Below are 27,783 nucleotides of genomic sequence, written 5' to 3' on the forward strand. Positions count from 1 at the left end.
AACAATGATGCATGTGTAAGTAGCGGCAGCCCTGACCTTAACACCTGCAGAATTACTTCGAAAACAGTTTACTGTGACTGTGTTCTCTATGCTGTCTGGAATTGTACCTAGCTGCCTGAAGCTTAAGGTTATTTCAACAGCAACAGAGTTCAGCAGACAGGGAGATTAGTTAGCTCGCACATCATGTGACTTGGATGAGACTTAGACCCCCCCCCCCCACCAAAAATATTTTTTTTGCAGATCTACACAATTCAAATGGATGACATATTTTGAGATAAAAACAGTTAATTTAGCAGATAGGTGACACGTTTGCACCCCTGTATATTTTCTTTTTTTCTTGCTTTAAAATGTGATGAAATGTGTCATGTTTAACTTTGTATTATTTAGAGGTTAGGTTTGCTTCTTTTCACTTAGATATTAATTGTAAAAGGCATTTTGACTAGGGGTGCCCACATTTTTGCACCCCACTGTAAACCTGCAGTGGAAAGTGAATTTCCTTTCAGTTTTTTATTTTTATTTTTTACATTTACTCTGTTTTGCATTGTTCCTCAGCACAGAAAAGCTTACCATGTCAATATGTCAGTAACACACATCACATCAGGCACACTTCAAAAAGAAAGCTTTAATTAGAAATAGTTATATACACACTGTAGAATTAAATTAAACTTTATACAAATATTAAAATACTATCTTCACACCCATTGCAATGTACAGAGGAAAACTGAATGCATTGAAATGCAGAATCAAGATGGACTTTTTTGTGTTATTTTCAAGAATGAAACACCGTACAACGGTGTTATGGACGCAAAATTAATTCCAAAGCTTTTCTTTTTTTAATCCCTTAAACGCAACATTTGAATTGCCTTGAAGCAAAGTAAATGTTTAGGTGCTTAGGCTTTTGAATATCACAGTTGATGGAGAAGCCTTGTAGAGGAAAGAGAGAGGGATGGACATTTATTTAGTTGTCCAAAACAAAAATAAAACACATTGAAAAATACACAAGACAGTTTATGCATAGAAAAGAAAAAAGTAAGGCCATTGGGAACACAGATGACATTTCAATATTGTAAAGCAACAAAGATGGAGGAAGCTTGTGATTACAAACAAAATCAGAATAATGAAATGTACAAGTCTAAGGCAACATTCTCTATTTGCTTTCATGTAGCCGTTGACAACGACAAGTAGACAGTCACAAATGAAGTAAAAACTTTAAAAGTGGGGGAAAGAGGTTCAAAAAGCTAGAGAAGCTTTGCTCCTAGATGGTGATTGACAGCTTAATCACCAGGTGGATTCAAACTCCCCAGTCAGAGCCACTTGGTTGCTAGGGTGACGACGACCTCATTTCCTAACGCATATGAAGCGGTTTGATCAATGGTAAACAACAAATACAACTGTGCCCCCTCAAATTAGCACTTTATCATTTAAAAGAAAAGGTATCAAGTTTACTTTCCTTTACTGCAACCAGTTGCAGTAGTGTCAACACTATGGTTTTGAGACTTGCAGGCTATCAGACAAAGCTGTTTTGATGCAGTTCCATAACAATGTATTGTATTGAAACAACTCAGCAGAGATGATCAGTATTCTAGTTGTTTGTAGGATAAATATATACTGATAATGATGATGCACTATTTTGTTCTTGTGACCATTTTAAAGCATTTTAAAAGCATAGAATTCACCATGTAGGACTATGGCTGCTGTAAGACCACCTCCACTCTCCAGAGAGGAATCAGGGTTAGGCAAATTCTTACTGTGTGCCCATGAGGAGACACACTCTCTCACACACGCACACGCACACGCACACGCACACACACACACAGATTTAGAGCGTCATGATCAAGTGACACCTTACGTGAACCAAACCTTTGCCACACACACACACCGCACAATAAATAGAGTGGAAAAACAAACATATACACTATGACCGGTCAAACATCAAATGACCGTGTTTTCATGTGAAAAATAAAACTCCACTGCTTTGAAACGAAACATCTTTACAACAATGCAGCCCTCTTCATTCACATAACAAAGTCATGTGCTGATCCACAGCCAAATACACAGGCCAGGAGAGAGAAGCCGCCAAGCAGAACACAACACAACCCCAGTTAGGTTCACAGGGAGCACGGCAGACACATTATCAGTTAGGTTCACAGGGAGCACGGCAGACACATTATCAGCTGTGTTCAACAGAAAAAAGGCAAGCGTGTCTTTTCTTTTTTTTCTTTTCTTTTCTCACCATACAGTACTGTGTAGCGCCTGTGCCCTGCTGCTTGCTCTAGTGACGTTGTCGTTGTCGTTGTCGTACAACCCCTACAGTGAGATGCCAAGTGCACTGCCAACGAGTGTGGGCTGCATGCTTCATTCAGGGTGGGGGCGACGGTGAGCTGAGTGGTTACGGTCGCGGTCGGCTAGACAGATCATGCAGCGTACTCGAGGGAGGCTTGAACCAAGCCGGTCCTTGGTGGAGAGTATGTACTCCTTTTCCAAGTACAGTGAAACACTCACTCCCTACACAACAAGAGGTGTGAAGCGAAACTCACTACTGTGTTTTCCATAGTCATCATCAGAGTTTTGCGTCATCGTTTTTCTAGCCTTTTTTTTTTTCTTTTTGCGATGATGTCCAGATAAGCCTTTTGTGAGTGCTAGTGATTTAAGAAGGTAGCGTACACCCTAGAGGAGAGTGTGTGTGTACAAAGTCATACACAGCCTACAGTACAAAACAACCAGGACTCTTGTCTGTCAGTATATATGCTCACTTACATATCTATAGGATTCATGTGGAGCTGGAACCTCTTGATGCCTGTCTGTTGTGAGGTCGAGTCCTGTAGCTGAGGGCAAACAGTCATCTCAGAGGGAGTAGAGGAGGGTGAGGGTAGGGTGGGTGGTTTGGTTGCTGTCTTTGCTGTGCATGGGTTGTATATGTTGAGGGGCATTATCATAATTTGTGTCTTTACTGCACTTTTTCGGAAGTGAAGAGAAGTTGTGAGAAGTTGTTTCCTTGCCTTTGCTGAGTGTCGGGACATGGGTAGTTGATCAGAGAGGTTAGGGGGGGGGGGGGGGGGGTTGGGGAGCAGTTCAGAGAGAAAAGCTCCAGGAGCCACAATCCTGGTCAGAAGTAAGAGGGGAAGGAACTCTGCTGCAGAGAGACTCAGGCTTCCTTTAACAGTGGGATATCTGGAGAGAAACAGAAGAGATCATGTGTTGATCAATGTTAAATGTGTCAACAACACGTGCGCACACACAGACACTCACGCACATGCGCCCGCCCGCGCACGCGCACACACACACACACACACACACACACACACACACACACACACACACACACACACACACACACACACACACACACACACACACACACACACACACACACACACACACACACACACACACACACACACACACACACACACACACACACACACACACACACACACACACACACGTGTGTGGACATTTACCGTCGGAGAACTCATCCACAGAGGTGACCGAGAGCAGGCTGTGCTGGTCGCTGCTCTCCGAGTCTCTGCGGTGGGGCAGGGGGGCCGCGCACGCACCGCCGGGGTGCTCCGTAACCCACGACGACGAAGAGGAGGGGGCGTGATGAACCAATACGGTCTCTGCATGGCGGGAGGAGGAGGATGAAGAGGTGGAGGGGAGGCAGAGGTCTATGTCTCTGTCTCTCTGGTGGACTCGGCTCAGGCCCTCTCCCCCCTCGGCTCCCTGGGGACCCTCGGAGAGGACGATCTGGACCCGGGACTCTGGGGGAGGGGGGAGGGACGCCCCCCCGCTGCCGTACACAGCCTCCTCGTAGGAGGGGAGGTTCACTTGTACTCCCTCCACTACGATAGAGGCCGGCGGGCCTGACACACCCTGCTCACGCCTGAGAGAGAGAGGGGGGGGGAGAGAGAGAGAGAGAGAGGGGGGGGGGGGCGAGAGAGCGAGGGGGGGGGGAGAGAGAGCGAGAGAGAGAGAGGGGGGGGGAGAGAGAGAGGGGGGGGCGGGGGGGAGAGAGCAAAGGTGAGAGAGAGGGGGGGGAAAGAGAGAGAGCAAAAGCGAGAGAGAGAGAGAGAGAGAGAGAGAGAGGGGGGGAGAGAGGAGGAAGAGAGAGGGTTAGCATTGGCATGGTACACAGTGTGAAGCGTACCGTGAGTTGCCTGTCTCAGCACAGCTCTCTGTGGAGGTGATTGTGCAATCCCAGTCGACAGACCCGACCCAAACCCCCCCCGGGCCCGCAATCAAAATGGTGACTGACTTTTAATCGCATACCCATCGACTGGCAGGAGTGACTCAGCTACTAAAAACAGTTGGAACTACTTTCACCGCCACTTTTACTTTCGCCGAAAGCGTTTTTTTCGACTGCCTCAAACTTGTGAAACCAGTTCACTAAATGTTTTCACTAAATGTCCTGAGCAGTATTTCCCCTGCCGTTTAGGTAGCTAGTTTTTTTAATACCGGGCCCTATGTCAATTTGTCTTGATAACCCTGCCTATTGCTTTGGGGGCACCTTCAAGCCACCACAAGAGAGAGAAAGTGTGTGTGTGTGTGTGTGTGTGTGTGTGTGTGTGTGTGTGTGTGTCTCACCTGCTGTGGTGGAAGGACTTGAGTTTGGGCTGCAGCAGTACAAACAGGACCACCAGTAGCAGGATGAGGGCTACAGAGCTGGCTGTGGACGCCACGATAGAGAGAGCCGGCATCGCCAGGGGAGACAGCGGCTCCTTATCTGAGGGAGACAGGGGGGTGGGGGGGGTCAGGGTGGAGTACACACTAATACTCAAGAAGACTGCACGCTGTGATCACACACACGCACACGCACACGCACACGCACCTTGGCTGAGGCGGCAGCTGATCTGCATGGGGGCGTCCCATTCCCCGTTCTGGCAGGTGAGAAACTTGTAGTCTCCCTTCAGCGCGTAGCCCTCGTCACAGAAGTACTCGATGACCGTGGTCTGGGTGAGCCGGTGGCAGGGGGACGGGTGACAGCGGTAGCCCCCGTTCTCCGGTTCGGTGGGAGGCAGACACACTGGGAGGACACACACACACACACACACACACACACACGGGAGAGAGACGCCCAGATTTATTAGTACCATTACAGGTTGAAGTCCGGTCTTAAAAAAAAATATTCAAAAATTGTTCAATGTGTGTATGTGTGTGCGTGTATGTGTGTGCGCGTGTGTGTGCGTGTGTGTGTCTGTGTGTTTGTGTGTGTTCACTCCTCACCAGTGTTGCGGATGCAGTGTGGAGGCTGGTTGGACCAGGTCCCAGTGCTGGTGCAGGTGATGGTGCTGGGGCCGTCGGGGGCGTAGCCCGGCTCGCAGCCGTAGGTCAGCAGGGTCCCCGGGGGGAAGGAGCCCCTGTTGGCCTCCGTCTGGTTCACCAGGTCTCCATGCTGCACACCGGCTGGCCGCGGACATCCTGTACACACACAGGAAGAGAGGAGACGAGAGAGAGGGTTAGGGCTAAGAGAGAGAGAGAGAAGAGAGAGAGAGAAAGATGAGATAGTTGCATTGCCACACAGAGGTTGGTGGTATTTGCTTACAGACAGAACAGGACAGTGACAGACAGACTCCATCCACTTTAACTGAACTGGGGGAAGAACAGAGCGGTGGTAGAAAAGCAGTAATCTCTAGTCTCATCCTGTCTCTGGTTTGTCTCCACCTCTTCTGACCATTGCTTCCTCATGCCTATTGGTTTATTTTTATACCAAAGTCAGAGCGTTGTTTCCGACAGATAGGAAGGCACCTCATCCAGAGTTTTACATCACTGACAGAAGCACTAAGCCACTCAATAGAGGCAGGTAGGGCTGCCACAAACGATTATTTTCATAGTCGACTAGTCACCGATTATTTTAACGATTAGTCGACTAATCGGATCATAAATTACAGCTTATCGCACAATTACTCAATCGCTCTTATTTAGCTATCATCTTCTAAATCAGCTTCTAAATTTAAGTTTGAAGTTGTTAGTTGTTGTTGTAGGCATGTGCTAACTAAAAATAAAGACAATTAAAATGATTGTTCACTCAAAAATAGATATTTTAATGAACTTTGCAGATTTATTTCTGGCATCACTTGCATGTAATGTAATGTAAAGAGTAGTAGAGAGTGCAAACTGCTGAGTAAAATGAGGTAGGCTAGGCACTAGGCAACCAAAAGAATACAAAAATAAAAATAAATACTTTGCTTCACTCATCTCTGGCATCAAACATACATTTTAATGTATTGAATAGTGCTGCAAAATAAAACGAGGTAGGCACTGAGGCAACTAAAAAAGAGCAATTATCCACAAAAAGAAATGTTTGTAGAGAAAAGGTTTGGTCTCAATCAAATAACATAACAAAGAAAAGTGCAGGAGACTGAGCAAAGAAATTGTTTCTCTCCTGTGTGGACTATTCATTCATAGCGAGGAAAGTCAGCATTTCCACATGTTCTGGAGAGAGGCTTGCTCTCTTTTGAGAGCAGATGTTCCCTGCTGCAGAGAAGATCCTCTCGGATGGGGTGGAGGTTGCAGGGATGCACAGAAAAGGTGTTGCCAGCTTAGATAGTGTGGGGAAACGCCCCTAATCAATCCTGAACATGCTGGTTAAGGATATGAGACCCTTGTTAACCAGCATGTTCAGGATTGATCCGGTTAGGACGGTGGCTTGCTGGGGTGTGCACGTTGGCATCTTGACAAGATAACTATCCATAGAACGCGCCTTCTTAGCACTGTAACGTTAAGACAAAATGTTTAGCTAAGTATCGCTTTGATGACAACGTTACAGCACATAACGTAAAATAATGTAAGAAGGCTTTTAACGTAACGATATCGTTAGCCAATAACAAGCTAACTAGCTTACCGAGACGAGCCACCGTCTTCCTCGTCATCTGCCACAAACGTGCTTCCTTTTGAGATGCTCGCGCATCATAGACGTGCTGCCATGATAAGCGAGTTTAGCTTTGCAAATTTTACATTTTACATAGTTTTTTTCAACGTTGTGGTTGAAATGCTCCCACACTTTAGACGTACGAGGACGGGAAGACATTTCTCCGTTTGTTTTTCCGGGGACGTCACGTGTGCCCCGGATGACCGACACTGCGCATGTACATCAAAGACACTGGGAGACGCTAGCCAGTGGCAGCTTCAGGGAAGAAAAACGAATGCATATAGCTTATTTCAGCTCCAAAAAAACATGCGACGACGTCGATTACCAAATATGTTGGCGATGATTTTGGTAATCGGCGTCGTCGCGACTAGTCGACTAATCGTGGCAGCCCTAGAGGCAGGATGAGGCAGGATGAGCCAGGAAGCCAGTTAACTAAGATGTGATCCATCTGTGGCTTTACTTCGCTGTGTGCTGTTTCATGTATGCATGTGCGTCTGTTCCCAGCACAGAAAGAGGAAGCACATTACGTCTCTAAATCTGTGCCAGTACACTCGTGCGCAGACTGCGCACACACACACACCCCCTTCCCTTAACAGCCACACTCTGGTGAGAGCAGAACTCAAATCCAGCACCACCTGAGCAAATGAGGATAGTGCAAATTGAAAATGAAGAGAGACAACACAGTGTGCCCAGCCACACACCACACACACATCCACCTACCCACAGACACACAGACACACAGTTTCCAATCTGTCATTTCCTCTGTTCCCCGTTTCGCTTTAAAAGATCAAGCTGTTTATCTGTAACAGCATGGCCCTTTTTTTAGGTCTGAAAAGTAGAAGAACAAACAGACCAGCACAGCCTGTGTGTGTGTGTGTTTTCTCCGCCGCTCCTCTGAGACAATCTTACTCTGATCTTGAGGGCAAACGTGGTCCTAAGCTGCCATCAGGAGATTAACTGAAAACACACACACACACACACACACACACACACACACACACACCATTTGCTGTGACACAACAGGGGTTTGAGGGTCTCGGCCTGACTGGGGCTTTGAGGGCCAGATTGTGCTGCTGGGTTCAGGGAACAAGCTTTTGTACCCGCTGTTCTGCCCTCTTATGATAATTGACTTCTTGATCTAAATCCTCTCTCCCTTTAAGATGCTTTAACAAGGCAGGGTCTGGTGTTGGGGGGGGGGGGGTGACAGACCAGGGAAGAGTGATTAGTTGATGACCACATGCAGGAAGCCAGCCAGAGGGGGGGGTTTGAGAAAGGACAGGACAATATGTGTGTGTGTGTGTGTGTGTGTGTGTGTGTGTGTGTTCCCAGCACACGGCTTAGGGGAAGAGGACAATAACTCCTCTAATACAAAGATAAAAATGATCTATTAATTGATGAGGCCTCCTACTGATGACGGTTGGCAGCTAAGTGTTAATAGAATTCATAAGAACCTCATCACTTTCTCACTAAACTGCTGCATAGCCATAGGCTTGTACACAACAACCATTTGTACCATCTGCCAAAGCACAATTCCCATGAATTACACTCGGAAGAAGCCGCAAGGAAGGATTAATTTGGAAAATTATGGCAAGATCAACAATATTTAGAAGAGATGAAAAGAGCTTGACTCGGTTGTCTTCCGTGAGCAGTACTTGAAATGGTGATACCAGCCAAAGCAGTTAGTCCCAGTCCTAATATAGTCGACTGAGAGTATAAATGAAATGTCAGCTCTGGCTAATGGATACATACACTCATTAAACACTTGATTAGGAACACTATACTAATACTGGGTAGGGCCTCCCTTTGCTCAGTCTTAATTCTGTGTGCCATTGGATTCAGATCCGGTGACTAGGAAGGCTGAACACTGATCCAGTGTCATGTTCATGAAAACAGTTTGAGACGACTTTTGCTTTGTGACATGGTGCATTATCATGCTGGAAGTAGCCATTGTGGCCAAGAAGGGATGCACATGGTCAGCAACAACACTCAAATAGGCTGTGACATTCGACAATTGATTGGTATTAACGGGCTCAAAGTGTGCCAAGAAACCATTCCACACACTATTACACCACCTGAATGAATGAGAAGGCGTACAGGTGTTCCTAATAAAATGTTCGGTGAGTGTATATGTCCTCAGTAAATCTGTCAAGACACTGAACAATGAGTCTGCTGGCAGGGTATAGAGGAGAGGAATGCCTCTTTACTTGTGGCCATGCAGACAGACATGTCAGGGCAGGCAGACTCCTGTTTCTGAGAGGGAGGGAGGGAATCTGTACAGCAACAGTAGAGAACTGTAGAGAACTGAGAAATGTACAGTACAGTACATACCACGGCACGGATGGAACGGGGAAGGGAGTGTTCAATCAGATTCAATTGTGTTTGTACTGGGTGTGTGCGTGTGTGTGTACCTGCGTAGGTACCAAGACACATTGCTCTCACTGAACCTGTTCCCTTTACTGCTTTGAGTGTGACAATGAGTGTGACAAAGGCACACGTGTACTGGAAGAGCCTGTGTTGGGACTGAGGGGAGGACAAACACCAACACACAGCAGTTTCCTTATGGGAGCTGTAAATATTGCGCAATCTGGCACAAAATGGCTGCCTCGCGATTTGAATCCACGACCAGGTGTTTTTCGTGCTGGGCTGGAAGAAAATGCACACTCTAGGCTAGTTGGCAACTCCATCCTTGTATTGTGAGGTTCCAAGGGCCCCTATGGAGATTGGCTGGGGGGGGAGCATTAACATCCTCATCTACTCCGATCTCTCCTGTTTATTTCTGCCCCCATCTGTCACGAATGATAACGGTTTGAGAGGGAGGGGTCCCTCAGGGCCAGGCGAATTTAAATTGTAATTATCCTTCATTACAAGCCGCTGCTAGGGAGCGCCCTAAAACAGATCACATTATTCTACGGATGACTTAAGTCTGCAGCTGTTTAGGGGTGCTGGTGAGGGGGATTAGGCTATATACTGGAGGATGATGTTCTCTGTCTCTCTGCCTGGGCGGGTAAATATGTTTTTGTTCCTTTGTTGGTCACCCTCTCAGCCCCTTTGTTGTTGTTGTTGTTGTCGTGGGGACAGAGGGTGTCGTTGTGTTTTGTTTAGTTCCCTGAATCCCTCTCTCTCCGTAATCCAGAAGGATCTGAGCCAAGCTGTCATTATTACAGTACAAAGCTCATAGTACATAGCATAGTATTGGGGAGGCTGGGGGGGGCCTGGGGTTAACAGAGTGGTAGAACATGCAGCCCAAATGCATCTTCTTCTTCTCAGCTTCGTTGAGTAACTGCAGACAAACAGATAAATCATTCCTTGTGAAACGCATGTGTTGAGTTCATCTGTCAGGACTGCACCACAGACACAGGACTGCTCTGACTGACACACACACACACACACACACACACACACACACACACACACACACACACACACACACACACACACGCACACACACACACACACACACACACACAGACACACACACACAGACACACACAGACACACACAGACACATGGGCCCATGGCACCCTGTAACATAGGAAGCCTGATGTCTGTGAGAGTTCTACAAGCCATCTCAGCTTCCTCTGTATGCCAAGCCGTCACACTGAGATGGACGGCTCTCATCTCAGCTCTCCTGTTTCTGTCCAGTCAGACAGCAGCTGGGGTCTGAGTCATGAGTCTGGACAGATCTCTAGCTGCCTGTCTCTCACACTTGAAGAGGAAGAGAGAGAGAGAGAGAGAGAGAGAGAGAGAGAGAGAGAGAGAGAGAGAGAGAGAGAGAGAGAAAAGGAGAGGGAGAGAGAGAGAGAGGGAGGGGAGAGAGGGAGAGACAGAGGGAGAGAGCAAGAGAGAGAAAAGGAGAGGGAGAGAGAGAGAGGGAGGGGAGAGAGAGAGAGAGAGAGAGAGAGAGAGAGAGAAAAGGAGAGGGAGAAAGGGGGAGAAGGAGAGAGACAGAGGGAGAGAGAGAGAGAGAGAGAAAAGGAGAGGGAGACAGAGACAGAGAGAGAGAAAGAAAAGGAGAGGGAGAGAGAGAGACAGAGAGAGAGAAGAGAAAAAACAAGAGAGGGAACAGGCTGCAGGGTGAAAGCTGACAGACTGCTGTATCTATGGGGCCGCTGGGAGAAGTTGGAGCAGGCTTGAGAAGGGTTGGAGTGAGTGAGTGAGTGAGTGAGTGAGTGAGTGAGTGTGGGGGAGGCAGCAAGTTTGTACAAGTACATCAGTATCTGAGCACACAGACACTCTAGTATAGTAAAGTACACACACACACACACACTGAGATTCACTTGTGAGAGAGTGTAGGGAATGGACAGGAGTGTGTTTATGGATGTCGGCTGGAGACACTGTATTGCAGGGGTCCCCAAACTTTTTTCTGTGAGGGCCACATCATTTTTCCTTTCTGTGATGGGGGGCCTGGGTCGGTCTCTAACATAAAATAATATGGAACGGAGTGGAACGGTGTGAAATGGAGGCGGTTGCGCAAAGCAATTGCGAGCAGGAGAGCACTGGTGGATGCAAACAAAGTCTAAACAGTTGAATTTGGATGGAATTTATACCTATAGTGATATGTCAATGAAATATAATCAGTTTTACAGTCTGATACATGAGGGAGGACCCTCATCATACACGGGGGAACCCATGAAGCAGGGCTGTCTGGGGGTCCTTAAACGAGCATCAAACACTTAATTTCTTGCATTCTGGTGAATTTAGATGCACCAATTTGTGCCCTTTCTGCATCAATTTATGGTAGAAATGTCATTATTTATGTAAAGGAAAACACAATATTCAGGCACCAGATGACCATTCAAAATGTAATGTAATATAATGCAATATAAGGCTCTCAGGCATTCTGTACTTTCAAATATGTATTCTCCTTGAGCAGTCAACATCAACTATAAATCAACACGAAAGCTAACTTATTTGCGAAACAGCGCCCCCGCCATCACGTCGGCGCAATGCCGCAATTGCAGTTAGAAATTACAGAAATCCACCGAGTGCAGCGCTTGTAGAAAATACGACCGCCAGAGTTTTGTCGAGAGCTGGAGGCGGCTAGAAATATGACGGGCGGCCGCCTCATAATTCTCAATGCAGGAAAAACCCTGCTTGACACAGATCATGAACATATCGGTAAAATTATTTCGTTTTCTCCTGCAGCTGGGCATCTACATTATCTAATCCCCCATTGTTTCAAATCATCTGGTGCCTACTTGCGGACAGACTCACCGCGGGACACACCTCCTCCGCGATCACATTCATACATTTATTGACAAACTTCTTTGCATTTAACAATAATAATCACTTGTGCACTGTTGGTTAAAAACCCTGCATTCTGAATCAACTTTTCTCTTTACCAAACGTTTGGCCATTTTTCATCTCTCTGAATGTTCGTTCGTTCATCATGAAGTGCTTCGAGAAACTAGTCCGGGCCCACATAGTCACACGCCTCCCGCCCAACCTGGATCCATACCAGTTCGCCCACAGAGCCCACAGGTCCACAGAGGACGCCATCGCGACGACTCTCCACGCCACTCTATCCCACCTGGAGAGGGGAAACAGCTACGCGAGACTGCTCTTTGTGGACTTCAGCTCTGCCTTCAACACCATCCTTCCAGACAGGCTAGTGACCAAACTACTAGACCTGGGACTATCACACTCTATATGTGCATGGATCAAGGACTTCCTGTCCGACCGCCCCCAGAGGGTGCGGGTGGGCTCCCACACCTCCACAGCCCTCAGACTCAGCACTGGGTCCCCCCAGGGCTGCGTGCTAAGCCCCATCCTCTACAACCTCTACACCTACGACTTCACCCCCGTCCACCCCAGCAACTCCATCGTAAAGTTTGCAGACGACACCACCGTGGTGGGCTGCATCTCGGGGGGGGACGAGGCGGCGTACAGGGATGAGGTAGAGCAGCTGAGCAAGCTGTGCAAGGTTAACAACCTGCTGCTGAACCAGTCAAAGACCCAGGAAATCATCGTGGACTTCAGGAGGAAAAAATCTGAGGTCCAGCCCCTGCTCATCGACGGAGACAGCGTGGAGAGAGTCTCAAGTTCAACCCTCCGATTCCTGGGGGTGCACATACAGGATGACCTGTCCTGGAAGAACAACACAGCAGCCACCATCAAGAAGGCACAACAGCGGCTCTACTTCCTGAGAGTCCTCAGGAAGGAACACAACAAGCAGGAGATACTGGTGGCCTTCTACCGCTGCGCAGTGGAGAGCATCCTCACCTACTGCATCTGCAACTGGTTCTCCAGCTGCACAACCGCAGAGAGAAATGCGCTACAGAGAGTCGTGAGAACAGCCCAGAAGATCACTGGCGCCCCCCTCCACTCTCTGGAAGAGCTGTACAACACACGCTGCCTCAGGAAGGCCTCCAAGATCTCCAGAGACCCATCCCACCCTGGGTACGAACACTTTGCCCGGCTGCCCTCGAAAAGGCGGTACAGGACCATGGCCGCAAGGACAAACAGACTGAAGCTCAGCTTCTACCCCAGGGCCATCCAGGCCCTGAACACAGCAAAGACCTAGGTTCTGGGCCCTGGACAGTCTGGACGGATTGATGGCAGCTGCTGGATTGAAAAAATCAGGTGTAGTGCTGAGGCACAAATGTGTACATTTCAAGCCTGCAAACTGCGACACTTTAAATGAATGTGCAATAACACTATGTGCAATATGACAACCCTAGTCGTTTTATCTGTACAGTATATTATAGTGGATAGTGTACATAGCCTTTATTGTAAACCAGCTCCTTTCCCTTCTTGTTCTTTTTTTTCTTTTTCTTTCCTGAATGAATGAATGAATGGACTTTATTGTCATTGCTACAGTACAGGTACCAAACAACGAAATTTGGGAGGGGTGGCTCCCCTGGTGTTAGGAAAGGGAAAAAAAAAACTTTTAGAGGGAAGGAGGGAAGGAGCTGGTTTACATAAATAAAGGCTATGTACACTATCCACTGTACTATACTGTACAGACAGACGACTAGGGTTGTCATATTGCACAATAGTATTATTCCACATTTATTTAAAGTGTCGCAGTTTGCAGGCTTGGAAAAAATTTTTTTTAAGTCCAGCAGCTGCCATCAATCCGTCCAGACTGTCCAGGGCCCAGAACTTAGGTCTTTGCTGTGTTCAGGGCCTGGACGGCCCTGTGGTAGAAGCTGTTCTTCAGTCTGTTTGTCCTTGCGGCCAGGGTCCTGAACCGCCTTTTCGAGGGCAGCCTGGTAAAGTGTTCGTACCCAGGGTGGGTCGGGTCCCTGGAGATCTTGGAGGCCTAGCACCTAGCATCTTCCTAGCACCAGGGGAGCCACCCCTCCCAAATTTCGTTGTTTGGTACCTGTACTATAGCAATGACAATAAAGACCATTCATTCATTATCAGACTGGTGCGGGTGCGCGGGCACGCACACACACACACACACACACACACACACACACACAGACACACACACACACACACACACACACACACACACACACACACACAGTGCAGGAAGTCACATAACAGACAGACACAGACACACACACACACACAGAGAGACACACACACACACACACACACACACACACACATACACACGCAGAGAGAAACACACACACACACCTCCTTCCTCAAGCTCTCATATGCATTAAACAGGAGGCCACGTGTGCCTGTATTATACCTCATTGTGCCCTTTCACTGCAGAGGGCACAGGGAGACAGATTGAAGCGTCCCGTCCCTGAAAAGGACAGAGAGAACTTTGCATCTGTGGGCCTAAATATGCATGAGAGGCCAAGGGGGGTCTCTATTGTGTGTGACCCCAACACACACACACACACACACACACACACACACATCTCTAGGAGCAGATGGGCGTACGTTGGGCTGGGGAAACAAGGGGAAGCCCCCTCTAGCTCCCCTGTGGACAGCTGGGAGGCAGACATTCCTTCCTCTCAGCTTTCAGAGGAAAACAAAGAGAACAGGCTCTATGTGAGATGCACGCACGCACACGCACACCCTGCTGTAACTCTGCTGATCATATTCCAACTGCTTGTTCACAGACAAGCAAAATGCTGAAGCCCCCCACCCCCCTATCAAGGTTAGGATTTGTGGAGGATAAGGCTCATCCTAGATCTGTGTGCTCTTATCAAAGCTGGGGTGACTGAGGTAGGCGGTAGGTAAGCCTTTACAGTCTTTTTATGGAGCAACAGCTTTTGGGGGGGTGGGTGGGAAGGTCAACACATGGCACCCTACGTGTATGTGGCGGCTCTGTGAACTTGTACACCCTCCAAGTATGGGCAGCCATGATGTCACCACCAGATACATTTACATTTTTGGCATTTAGCAGACGCCTTTATCCTTTTAAAGTGACTTACAACAAATACATTTGCCTAAGTAAGTTAATCATCTATCCATCAGTCATCATAAGAAAAAGTAATCTATGCCAAAACCAGGGGCCATTGGCAGTTACAATGCTAGAAGAAGGAAGAATTACTTATTTTTCTGGCACTCCCGCGCACAAAGACACAGACACACACACCTTTACACACACATAACAGGCATACACACTTTTAAAGACGTGATACTGTGTGGTAGGGCCTATATAAGGTGTGTCTGACCCCCCCCCCCCCACGTGTTTATCAGGATAGAACGCTTGATGGAACCCAAGCTCTCTTTAGCTGCGGTTAACCTCAGCTCATCGACGCTGTGATGGCGTGCTGATGAAAAACAGAAACTATTTTTAATGAAGTGTTATGACCGATGGGGGGCAGAGGAGGTGGTTGACCGCAACCGAAGATAGCATCTATTAACTCCTCCCACACATTGCGCACCTCAGACTCTGTGGTGTGGGGATGAGCAACAAGCAGTTGAGGCCTTGACCACCGACTTCTGAGTAGCAGTGAGGTGTGAAGTTTCAATGAAACACGCATGTTCACGGTGTAGGAGCCGCCGCCCTGGTTTCCAAATAGTATTTGAAATCATTTAAAATACTTCGCTATACTGTGTACAGCATATGATTGATTCATTGTGTCCTGGTTCGACAGAACCAAAATGTCAAATGTTTGTCTATACATGTCTGTGTTGGTATGGTAATTTCAGACGAGCAGGGGATCGAGTCGCAGTTTCATTACCTGAGATCACACTTTCCCTGTGAAGTACGGCGCCGTAAATCAATGTTACACACAACGCACCTCTTTTGACGAGAGTGACACTTAACCACTGGCCACCGGCCTCCGGTTCTTTTGCAACTTCCTGACTAGAGTTGAAGTGTTCCCGCAAGTTTGGGGAAACCCCCCTGACAATTTCCAAAGTCTACACATGGAAACCCATATAGAAACATTAGAAATCATCAGAGGGTTTCCCAAAACATACGGGAACCCCACAAAGAGATAGAGTAGAATTTAGAGGGAGGTGTGTGTGTGTGTGTGTGTGTTTCTGATCGTTTACATTGTTTTACATTTTTTGGCATTTAGCAGACGCCTTTATCCAGAGACGTACAACAAATACATTTGTCTAATCATCTATCCATTAGTCATATCAAGAAAAAGAAATCTATGATCAATAACACAGACCTAAATGATGCATGAAAAGCCTTCCAATTGGAGTCATGCTGGACTAGAGGGACAGAGTAACTCAATAAGGATGACTGGGCACAAACAAGTTGGGACTTGACATACTCCTTGTTCTGTAAATGTGTGTGTGTCATGTGTAACAGGTCTATACTATATTATCCATACCGCAAAAATAATTTCGACCTGTGTAATGTGTGTGTGTATGTGTGTGTGTGTTCGTGTGCGTGCGTGTAAGAGCCAGTGACACAATTCTCAGGCCTACATCCAAGGAGCCCCATGGGTCCTCAAAAATGTTCCTCCTATCAGCAGTGGCCCATCCCTGTCCATCTGCCTGGCTAGGCCTGCCAGGAGACAAGATGAAAAACAGGCAAGGCATAGAATAGACTACACTCACATTATGGACACACTTCAACACATACAGACACACACACTTCAACACTTCGTCCAAATGTGGAGCGAAGCCAACTTTCCCAGAAATACTTCTTGGAACACTATTAGCGGTCATAGCTATCGACTGTATCTAACGGTCTATGTCTGACAGGAGGAGGACATATATTATTGTGTTTTTCCGCTGACTGAAGATGTGCTGCGATTCCCAAGAAAATGAGCAACACATGTGAGGCAGGACAGCACATGTACAGCCTAGACCCTTGCTGAGTCAGGTCAGGGAGTTTAGCTATAGCCATCTTGAGTGTGTGTGTGTGTGTGTGTGTGTGTGTGTGTCAAGAGGACCAGACACAAGTCATTGACAGACCTTCAGATCTTACTCAACAGGATGATAGCGTTATATATGACTGTGAGTAGGCATGAAATAATTGTCTAATGGCAATCTTGACTGTGCTCCAACACGCTAGCTAGCTGGCTAACAACAAAGAACATTGTGTCTGCTAGATAGCTGCTCTGCATGTTAAGCACATGCATCACAACATGCTGATAGAACATGAGCATGCTAAAAACACATAACTACACATGACTAGATGACACACAGTCCCTTTTTATTGATGAGGAATGTTGAATTTTATATATTAAAAAAAGCTTTATGACAATAAAGAGGCATGATTTACTTCATAGGTTTCTGTGTTATTGTTTGCAGGAAAAGCACTATACAAAAAAAAGTTATTATTATTATTATTGCATTATCTGGGTCATATAACAGTGAAACTATTATATTGTTAATCACAATTATTTCTGAGACAATTAATTGATTAATTGCAGCAAAACTTTGAATTATTACAGGCCTAAGTGTGAGTGTGTGTGTGTGTGTATGTGTTCTTGTTTCAACAGGATGTTATTGACGTAGTAGTGCACAAACTGACAAACTGATTAGAACGCAGGCCACCCCCACACTCACAGTGGGGTTTGTGAGTGTGAACATTGAGACATTACAGAGAAGAGGAAGAAGAAAGAAGAGAGAGACACACAAGACAGAGACACTAGAGGTTATATTTAGCAGCTCGTTATGCTACAGAGCGATGATGTCCTTTTCCCGGTCTGCTGCTGGCTTCTGACGAGCCTCTGAAAATCATTACGACAGCCTGGTCTTTTCTAGCACATTGCAGGCTTAAGGTCGCTAGACACTTCCCCTGAACTAAACCTGTTTTCATAAGTGACCTTTAATCAAACTGCTACTGTAACTACCTGCCACTCCCTGTTATGGCTTCCATAAAGTTTTACTGCACAGAACCTGGAAGAACAACACTCTGCACTCTATAGTCCCCTCACAGCCACAGCTCTGAGAGGACGAAACAGGCGAAATAAACCAAGAATGGCGGAAAACAACTGGAGATGTTTGTGTTGTGGGTGGCTAAGATAGCACAGAACAGTCCCATCACCTTCCTACTGACGACACAATTATCACCCGTCTGCAAAACAACAGAAATGGGCGGCTGTGCGCAGGAGGTAGAGCCGGCGTCTTATGATCGCAAGGTTGGCAGATTGGTGGTTAGAGCCCCGGCTGGCTACATGTGGAAGTGTCCTTGGGCAAGACACTTAACCCCAAAATTGCTCCCAATGAGCGGGCCGGCGCCTTGCATGGTAACTTGTCGTCATTGGTGTGTGAATGGGTGAATGAGAGGCCATTGTAAAGCGCTTTGGAATAAGTCAGTCAGTCCATAGGGAGCGTTTAGGACTCAAATATAACAGTGTTTTTTAAATGCTTTCTGTAAGGTTTTCTGTAAGGTTTTCTCATTCGAGGCTTAATTGTATGCCAGGCAGCCTGATACATCAAGTAGTGAATTGGATGCGAGGCCCATTAACCAGCTGAGTGCAGAGGAGAGCAGTGTGACCTCCCTGAGGTGATAAACACACAGGTAATGACAGTTTAACTCTGGTCTATTTCGTCCCAGTCTGCACCGATGGCACTGTGGCCTTACCTACCTCTGTCTGAAAGCTTTCGGAGAGAGAAAAGGCCATTACAGAGAGAGAGAGAGAGAGAGAGAAGAGAAGAGAAGAGAAGAGAAGAGAAGAGAAGAGAAGAGAAGAGAAGAGAAGAGAAGAGAAGAGAAGAGAAGAGAAAGAGAGAGACACACACACACACACACACACACACACACGCACGCAGTGATTAAGGCAGAGCAGTCCAACACCCCACTAAAAGGCCTTCTTTGTTCTCAGGTTTCAAAAGGAGCCAACAAGCAGCATATTGGTTTACATATTCTCCGCTCCCCGTGAGCAGACTTGCTAACAGGTCTTCAGGGAAGGACGCTTTGGAACACGTGAAAAACACTCCCTCACGTTTACAGAACAGAACCCATTGTTTCCCCGCTGGCTTTGTTTGCAAAACCCCGGGCCCCATCTTGCAAACTTCTTGTGAGGGCTGCTGAAAAAGACAACAGTGAACACAACAAGCTCTACCATACCGTGTGGCTTTTCGACACAGCCCGACCTCAGAGAGAGAGAGAGAGTAATAACACCAATAACATAACCATTTTCACAGACTGCAGTTAGAGGCTAAAAGAACTAGGCCATGGCTACGTCTTGATTTTTTCTTCCTCTGTGGTCACGGGGATGACGTGAGGGCCTATAGCCTAATCTCTTATTACCAAGGGAGTTCCTTCCTTCTTCCCCGACATTTATTTCGCCACGATCATTTTGCGGCAAGTCACTGCTGAGAAAGTATGCCGTCGCACCCTCGAGTTCGTCAGAGCAAGAGGGAAGCGTTTCCAGAACAAACAAATGCCTTATAAGATAGTCATCAGAACGAGTGAGTGCTTATCGTTGGTAGACAAAAAAGCCTGAACAGAACCTTATTCATGTGAAGCCAAGAATGAACAACAGACAACCAATCAAAAAACATGTCTGACAGGAGAACACATTGGACTAAAAGCTCCACTCCAAACTCTTTCTCTTTCTATAGCCATCTTTCTTTCACTTCAACTCACTCTCTCTTTGCTCTCTGCTCTGTACACAGTGACTTCATGTTAGGTCTGGGCCTAAAGGGAGCCATTTCCTGTTCTCACAACAGACACACAGACACACACACACACACAACACACACACACACACACACACAGAGCGCAGGCCTGTGTGAGCCATTGATATTGTAGGGCTCGATGTTCTCTTCCTGTGTAGTGTCGCCTTTCCTCAGCTTCAGTGAGCTGCGTAAGAGCAACGTTGTGGAGCCGACAGTACAGTATAATTGGTTGAGAGGTCGGTAAAGAGGTAAAGAGAGCAGGAGTAAAAAAAAAAACTAAATCAGATGACAGAAGATGCGGAAAGTTCCCTTCCCTTCCCCAGTGTAGCGTTTCCATTCTCATTGACTCACTGTCTGAGGCCACTTCCCCTGGAACAACCACAGCATGCGATGCCTCATCCTCATCCACACATGACACGTAGATGTGTAGTATGTTATGACAGAGACACCATCGCAATCCCAAGATCCAGAATCCAGGGAGACGCAGTGCCGTACTGTTTAGCTAACGCTTCCCTGACGGAGCTAAGATATCTGGAGGCTAGTCCGGCAAAACATGCTTAGTACGCATTGTTCACATTCACCGCTCGGTAACAAGTCGTCCACATGACCCTGTCTGTGTTTGTTTGCGGGCTGGAATAAGCCTGTCAAGAGAGACGGAATTTGAGGATTTCTTATTCATGGAAATCTCTAGAACAACCTGCCGTCTTTCGATTACATCCAGGGATTACCTGGTCCGCTTGAATAATGTATGCCCTGGCGTATCGGGCGCTGAGGGTGAGGAGAGGAAATGAAGGTTTAAGACTGAGAGTAAAGACCGATACTGCAAATGAGGATCTGAAACGGCGTGGACAATAAAGATCAGCCTGTCGACCTGATAATGGTCTCCTCCTCAATGCCACGGACGCCTGTGCCACTCTTCCTCTCATCTGTTTATCTGGGGATGACACTGCAGCAGGAAACAATGGCAAGTGTATGGGGGGTGTAACCTTGGCACAAACATGCACACCCCCCCCCCCCCTCTCACACGCACACACAGCTAGCAAACACACACACACAGATACACAAAGACGGCACGTGGAGAGGCATCTGAGGACACACTCCTCACTCTCCTTCCCACTAGAGCTGTCTGTGGATGAAGGTGTGTGTTTGTGTGTGTGTGTGGGATAGAGAAAACATTGAGCGTGAAACAACTCCCTCGTAGCTCTCCGTAACTCACAAACGTTATGTAAGGACAAGTGAAGAGACACACACCCAGGATCTGTTTGTCACGCACGCACACACGCACGCCCACACACACACTGTCACACAAAACTCAAAACACAGAGGACAGAGAGGTACAGAGGGAATGGAGACGCTATTTTCAGACGCCGCATTAAAAAGGAAAATCAATTAAGGCAGGGAAAAAAAAACCCGTCCCTGGGGCCGCTACATCACGACACACCCCTCTGAACACACACACCACAAACACACACGCGCACACGCACACACACACACACACACACACACACACACAGACACTGCTCCACTCAGAAAGGACATCTGGCAGCGCTCACAAGCTTGCTGCATGGAGAGAGAGAGAGAGTGTGTGTGTGTGTGTGTGTGTGTGTGTGTGTGTGTGCGGGTGGTGTGTGGGGGGGTGGCGGTTGGCAGTGGAGAGAAAGGAATACTGGCACAACCAAAGAGGTTCAAAGAGTGCACACCACCAGTCCTATATTCTCCAGTAAGAACAAAGGACAAATGCTTCCATTCCGAATATCCGGAACTCAATGTTTGTTGCTGTCCTGTTGTTTACTTTGTCTACTGTATGTTGTATGTATCGTCTCTGTTGCACTTGAAGCATGAAAGTACCATGCCCAAGACAAATTTCCCCTCGGGGACAATAAAGTATAATCAATCAATCAATCAAACCCTAAATCCAAGACGCCACAGATGAAAAACAACACAGTTCCCAACACCTAGCTACTTAGCTAAAAAAGCCCCATCAGGAAACTAAACGTCAGTCATGATTCCAATCTTGTGACTGCAGAGCTATCATCTCCTTTACTCAATAACTCAGTAAGTGTCGGGCCTCATTCCGTCTGTGAATGGACTCTTGGGGCAGATGGTCATGGCTTGACTTTCCAACTAAGAAACCCGACTGACCCGAAGAGGAAAGTAATTGAATCTAACTGACCGAAAAGACTCCAATGCACAATAACCTCAATCAATTCACGAGAGACAGTACGTCAATGTGGGTGGGGGGTAGCCGCGCTGTATGTGCACGCACTGTGTGCGTGTGTGTGTGTGTGTGTGTGATTGCTGTGTCCTACCTGACGCATGGCCATACGGGAGCAGGGTGAGGAGGAGGAGTGTGGAGGCAGCCAGCCTATGGGCCGAGGAGGAGGAAGACAGGGCTCTCGTCGCACACGCTACCATTCCATCGCACATCTTTTCCCCACAGCAACCCGCGAGAGTCCTCTAAGGTTTAACCTGCAGGGAGGGGGAGAAAGAGGAGGGGGGAGGACACGGATTACTACCAACATACAGTACAGCGTGGATTACATAACTCACAGGACACGCGAGAGAGAGAGAGAGAGAGAGAGAGAGAGAGAGAGAGAGAGAGAGAGAGAGATTTACTCTGTACATCCTGATAGTTGGATTACTGGCAGCTACAGGGGATGAGTGACATTATGAAAAGTCATCTTCCTGCCGATGATAGGGTTCAGACAGAGGCCTATTCCCCCCCCCCCCTCAGACAGACATATAAACACTTATAAACAGATAGTTTTATTCCACCCACAGACAGGGCATCTGTACCACTATCAGCAGGAAACCTTCTCAGATCACCACCGCTGCGTAACTGCCATAACAACAACATCTCCCTGACTAAATAAACCAGCCATTATGCACTGTGGATGACACCACAGGGAGATCTCTGCTAATCTAACGGAGAGGAGAGAGGAAGGGAGGGAGGGAGGGAGAGTGAGGAGGGAGGAAGAGGGAGAGAGGGAGAGAGAGAGAGAGACACACAACAGTGAAACAATAACACAAACGTGAGACCTGAGCACAAGTAACAGCAGTACAGTAGACCCTGAGAGAGATAGAGAGAGAGAGAGAGAGAGAGGGAGGAGAGAGGAAAGGAGAGTGAAAGAGAGAGAGAGAGCAATGTGAAATAAACTGTGGAAGAGAGCAGAGGAGTGGAACTCCCACACTGCAGCCCAGAACCCAGAGGGGAAATGAACCGTCAGGTTCCCAGAAATAACAGAGGAAGGACAGTGAGCGAAAGCAGCCCGACGATTTACGGTTAAAGCCCCCCCCCCCCCCCTCAAAGCACTGGGAGTCTGGGAAACACTGCGCTAGGCAAACCGGCCTTAGCCCTCACCCCTTCACTATACTCACTTCCCTGAACACGGTTTGAGTGCTTGAGAGAAAGAAAAGAGAGAAGAAATACCGGATCATTACCCAAATGAGATCCAGGTGCAGGCGTTTGATTGCGTAGCCAGAGATTGCGATGGATGAATTAAGTCAGTAGCAGACAGGCTAGCACTAGCAGGCAGGCAGGCAGACAGCAGACAGCAGACAGCAGCAGCAGCAGCATACCTCAGGAGAGGGCACCGGGTCCATTAGACCAAGCTCCCGAGCCCGCTGAGCTAGGGGCTAATAGCATGGCTGCTGAAGAGGGGGGGGGGGGGGGATTTGATTGGGTTTCTGCTGCGTGGCAGCTGGCACCAGACAACGTGAAGGCCTCGTAGATGGATTTGGTGGCGCCAGCCATGTGATTGAAACGTATCTGAAATGTGGCCGATACAAAGACAACAGAAGAAGTCTGATCTTCCATTGTGAACAGTGTTCAATGTCCCCCTCTCAGAACACCTATTTACCATGAACGATAATGACTGGTGGATTTGACGGTTACATTTCCATTTGTTTACTACAGTTTGTTTATTTTGTATGTTTTTTTGAGACTATTCAATTGGTTAATTAGCTAGCTGATACTCTATTCTCATTCTTCCTATGTGCACTAATGTGAGGTTGTGTGCTAGATAAAGGTTCTGTTGAAACGACATAACCGTGACCAGGTTATGACAGGGTTCAGCATTAATGTTCACATGCATAGTTAGCAACACAGAGACTCGAGTCATCACATCAGGTATTGTACCAAGCGTAAACTCCTCATGATTTCTTCTAACTTAAAAGCATGGTGATAGCATAATGGAATTCGGAAAGGAAAAACCATTCAATCATTATTAATCACACAACTTTTTATAACTTCTTCAGCCTGGTGCTACCCGATGAGACCACGGAGCATGTCTCACTCACACTCACACTCACACTCACACTCACACTCACACACACACACACACACACACACACACACACACACACACACACACACACACACACACACACACACACACACAGCTAATCAGGTCCGGTACCCCCTTTGGCCACCTTTCCGCTCCCGAGCGAAGGACAAGATGGGCACCTGCAGGCTGATGGCTGATGGCTGAGTGATGTGTTTTGGCAGGCCAACCCGGGCAGCACATTGAGCCAAGGCTAGGCTGATGGTCACAGCAGTCACCAGCCGGTGAAACAACAGACACTATAATAATCCCATTGGCATTATCGTCAGAGCATTGCGGTACCCGATGCGATACGCCATAGGCTCCTTTGGCGCAGATGGGACCCAGTCAGAACGACCTGTTCAATCAATAGTCACAACAAACTGTTTCTGTGTTAGTTCAAAGGAACTTTTTAGGTGTAGCCAGCCACTTAGCCAGCGACTTAGAAATCGCAGGCTACCCCTGAGAGCAATGCAGAGTATTGACAAACTGTAACATTTACAAAGTGAAAAACATAGGCAGAATGAGCTTAATTGCTTTCTCATATAAGAGAGCAAGGAAGGGGAAGGCCATTAGCCTAATCCAAGGTTGTGAAATACTGCAAAACAAAGCAGCCTGATTAATGAGGAACGGGTGGCCAGAGTTCTGTAGAGAGAAAACGGAGGAGTTCGGAATTGAGTCCGAATTTCTCCTTTGTCCCAAATCACTAGACGTTATAGCCTATCTATTGGACACATGCATAATCAATTAATTAAATCATCAAAATCGCATCAACTCCAATCAGGTTAACAATACAGTAATTACTATGTAGCCTAATAACAACGTATATCACTATCCACACAGATGACAAAGGTCAAAGCGTTTGAATTGGTGATTAATGTTTTGCTGTACACAGCTTGTATAAGGCCTATGAATCTGATATGGAAGACACATTCTCCCTTATCAGGGCATGGGAAGGTCAGTGGAGCACTCTCAGGAAAAGTTAGGCTACTAGTAGGACATAAATGATCACATATTCCGGCTGAGGGATACAAGCTCTGAATGCAGCTCTCAGCTGATTGCAGCTTTCTCTAAGATCACAGGATCGGCAGAACAGGGCAGAAATTGAGTCTCTAGCAAAAGCCTTTGAAAAACACATTTCAAATTATTGATGTCCTGTGACTGTTCAGTCCCATCCTAACTCGTCAGAAGTAGCCCTGGCCTAGGTCTTATGATGCTAGTCAGAGAAAAACAAGAACAAGTGACAGACCTCAAAATAGTCTTGTTTACAACCCAAACACTGTACTCAGCAGATTTGTTTTCAATCCAAATCAACTCAACAGCACGCCTCAGGAGTGAAGACCTCAACTTCTCAAAGAGGCCGGAGGAGAGGGGGCAGGCGGCAACCTACTTGGTCAGGGGGAAGAAATATGTGCCTCCACTCCAGCAGTAGCTGCTGCGGTTTCTCAGCTGCCCAGGGCTCCTGGGGCTCAAAGGGAGTAGGCCAGGGAAAGAGAGAGAGAGAGAGAGAGAGAGAGAGAGAGAGAGAGAGAGAGAGAGAGAGAGAGAGAGAGAGAGAGAGAGAGAGAGAGAGAGAGAGAGAGAGAGAGAGAGAGAGAGAGAGAGAGAGAGAGTGGCAAGGCATGTGTCCGGGAACAGAGAGGACTCAGTGTGCCAGGGAACAGCCGTGAAGAGATTGCCATCTGATAGGCCTATGCTGCTAATGCCTTCAGCCTCTGGTTGTGGAGCCAGGGTAGACTGGCCTTGCCTTGTGGTGTAGAGAGAGAGACAGAGAGCAAGGAGAGAGAGAACGAGAGAGAGACCGAGAGAGAGAGAGAGAGAGAGAGAGCTCTGTATGGCAGCATAGAAAGACCCCTTTGTTATGGAGCATTATGTGGTGTTTAGCCCTGCAGGGGCATCCCTCTGTGTTGCTGCTGCTGTACCTCAGAGAGAGAAGAGAGACCAGAGAGAGAGGAGAGAGAGAGAGAGAGAGAAGAGAGAGAGAGAGAGAGAGAGAGAGAGAGAGAGAGAGAGAGAGAGAGAGAGAGAGAGAGGAGAGAGAGAGAGAGAGAGAGAGGAGAGAGAGAGAGAGAGAGAGAGAGAGAGAGAGGAGAGAGAGAGAGGAGAGAGAGAGAGAGAGAGAGGAGAGAGAGAGAGAGAGAGAGAGAGAGAGAGAGAAATGTGCAGAGGAGCAGCACATGTAGGCAGCAAAGAGAGGACTCTTGATACTCAACTTTACTGGCAAGGCTGGGTGCAAATATAATATTAATTGATATGCTGGGAACAGGAAACTGGTCAGGTAATGTAAGTATGTCATGTAACCTATGTAGCGCACACAACAGAGCCAGTTACTATACATTATGTATCCAAACCATCTTAAAAGTCCTAATCAAAAAACACTGATGGATATCTTGGCATGTGAAAACAAGTACAAGACATCCATTGGTTCTGACAGACTGACAGATCCCTAGCTAGCAGCCCAATGTGTTAATCACACCGTACTTACTGTAGTTTTTAATCTTTCACCTAAGTATTCCGAACACACCATTTCACACACAAAACAACATGCCACCCCACAAGTCAGTACCGTAGTTTCAGTCAATCCAAAATGTCGTTCGTCGTGTAACTCCAACGGAATAACACCAAATAAAAACAAACTGAGTGTTCAACAAATGTAAATAGCAAAGTGTCCTCAAGCAGCTCAAGCCGACCCGAGTCACACGCGCCGACACGTGCGACTGTACTGCTGCGAGCTGTTTAAACAAAGACTACACACACCCCGCTGAACAAGAGAAATACCATCGTAACTGCGGTGGTTAGAACACTTCCTATAGTATTGTACATTGTAGCGTGTCTAGGATGTTGAACATCCAGATACTGTACATTGTAAAATTGTAACAATTGTGAGCAATGACTGAGTAGAGTAGACTATGCCTGTTGCTAAAATGTAACCGACCTCCTCGCATATCATTCTTTAATTACAGCTACAAGAGCGACTGAGGAGGAGGTGCCGGATTGTCAATACAGGACCTTTACTGGGAAATACGATTGTCTATCAATGATTGTTACACAATAGGTAGCCTACTGCCACAACAATCCTTACTGCATAATGTATACAATACAGTCAAGTCAAACGTATTGTACTGAGTGTAGTGCTGTAATAAGTGATGTTTAAGTGGTGTATTTGGTATATATATATATTTTTTTTACAATTTAAGTCACGAGCCAGAGCTTTGCTTGTTGATTTCGCGATGACAATTGAATTCCACCGACTTGTCAACTTGTAAACATTGGCTAGCTAGCAGTGTGGGAGTACTGACAGATTGCATACTAATAACAATGGTATGTTTAAACCTCTGTATTAGTCAATTATTGTGTATCATTATCTTTATAAGGCCTTTGTCCTTTTTCGGGACCCCTAACCGGCCGCCACGGAGGAGAAAGGCAGGCAGGAGAACTGACAAGCTGAGCTAGTGGCGGAGCACATAGGGCTTCTGCTCCACTCCTCACTAGCCAGACACTCATACATACCGTATGCTTAGCTTGCGAAAAAATACATAAAAAGACACTTACCAATGTAAAGGCTACCTGCTGGCCCTCCTCTTTGTGCTCACTTTCGGGACATGAACTCGAATAATTGGAAATACCCTGACTATGTAT

The 27,783-nt window shown here is 47.0% G+C and overlaps 1 protein-coding gene across 1 annotated transcript; it reads right to left on the reverse strand.

Annotated features, from left to right (window-relative positions):
- Window positions 1–602: 602 nt before the first annotated feature.
- susd6 (sushi domain containing 6) lies at window positions 603–27,783 on the reverse strand. Its single transcript, XM_080547012.1, has 7 exons — window positions 27,697–27,783; window positions 22,132–22,291; window positions 5,224–5,418; window positions 4,829–5,023; window positions 4,585–4,723; window positions 3,462–3,883; window positions 603–3,171 (listed from the first exon to the last, which is right to left on the reverse strand). The coding sequence occupies exons 2-7, from the start codon at window positions 22,247–22,249 to the stop codon at window positions 3,146–3,148; spliced, it is 1,095 nt and encodes a 364-aa protein (XP_080403138.1). The 5' UTR covers window positions 22,250–22,291; window positions 27,697–27,783; the 3' UTR covers window positions 603–3,145.

The sequence above is a fragment of the Nansenia antarctica genome (assembly GCF_963989245.1).
Source record: "Nansenia antarctica genome assembly, chromosome: 1".
Classification (NCBI taxonomy): Eukaryota; Metazoa; Chordata; class Actinopteri; order Argentiniformes; family Microstomatidae; genus Nansenia; species Nansenia antarctica.

Excerpts from the sequence above, each read along its gene's own strand:
- susd6 (XM_080547012.1), bottom strand. The coding sequence starts at position 22,249 with ATGTGCGATGGAATGGTAGCGTGTGCGACGAGAGCCCTGTCTTCCTCC. Across the intron at positions 4,724-4,828 it reads CAGCTGCCGCCTCAGCCAAG|ATAAGGAGCCGCTGTCTCCC; the intron begins GTGCGTGTGCGT and ends TGTCTCCCTCAG. Across the intron at positions 3,172-3,461 it reads TGTGGATGAGTTCTCCGACG|ATATCCCACTGTTAAAGGAA; the intron begins GTAAATGTCCAC and ends GTTTCTCTCCAG.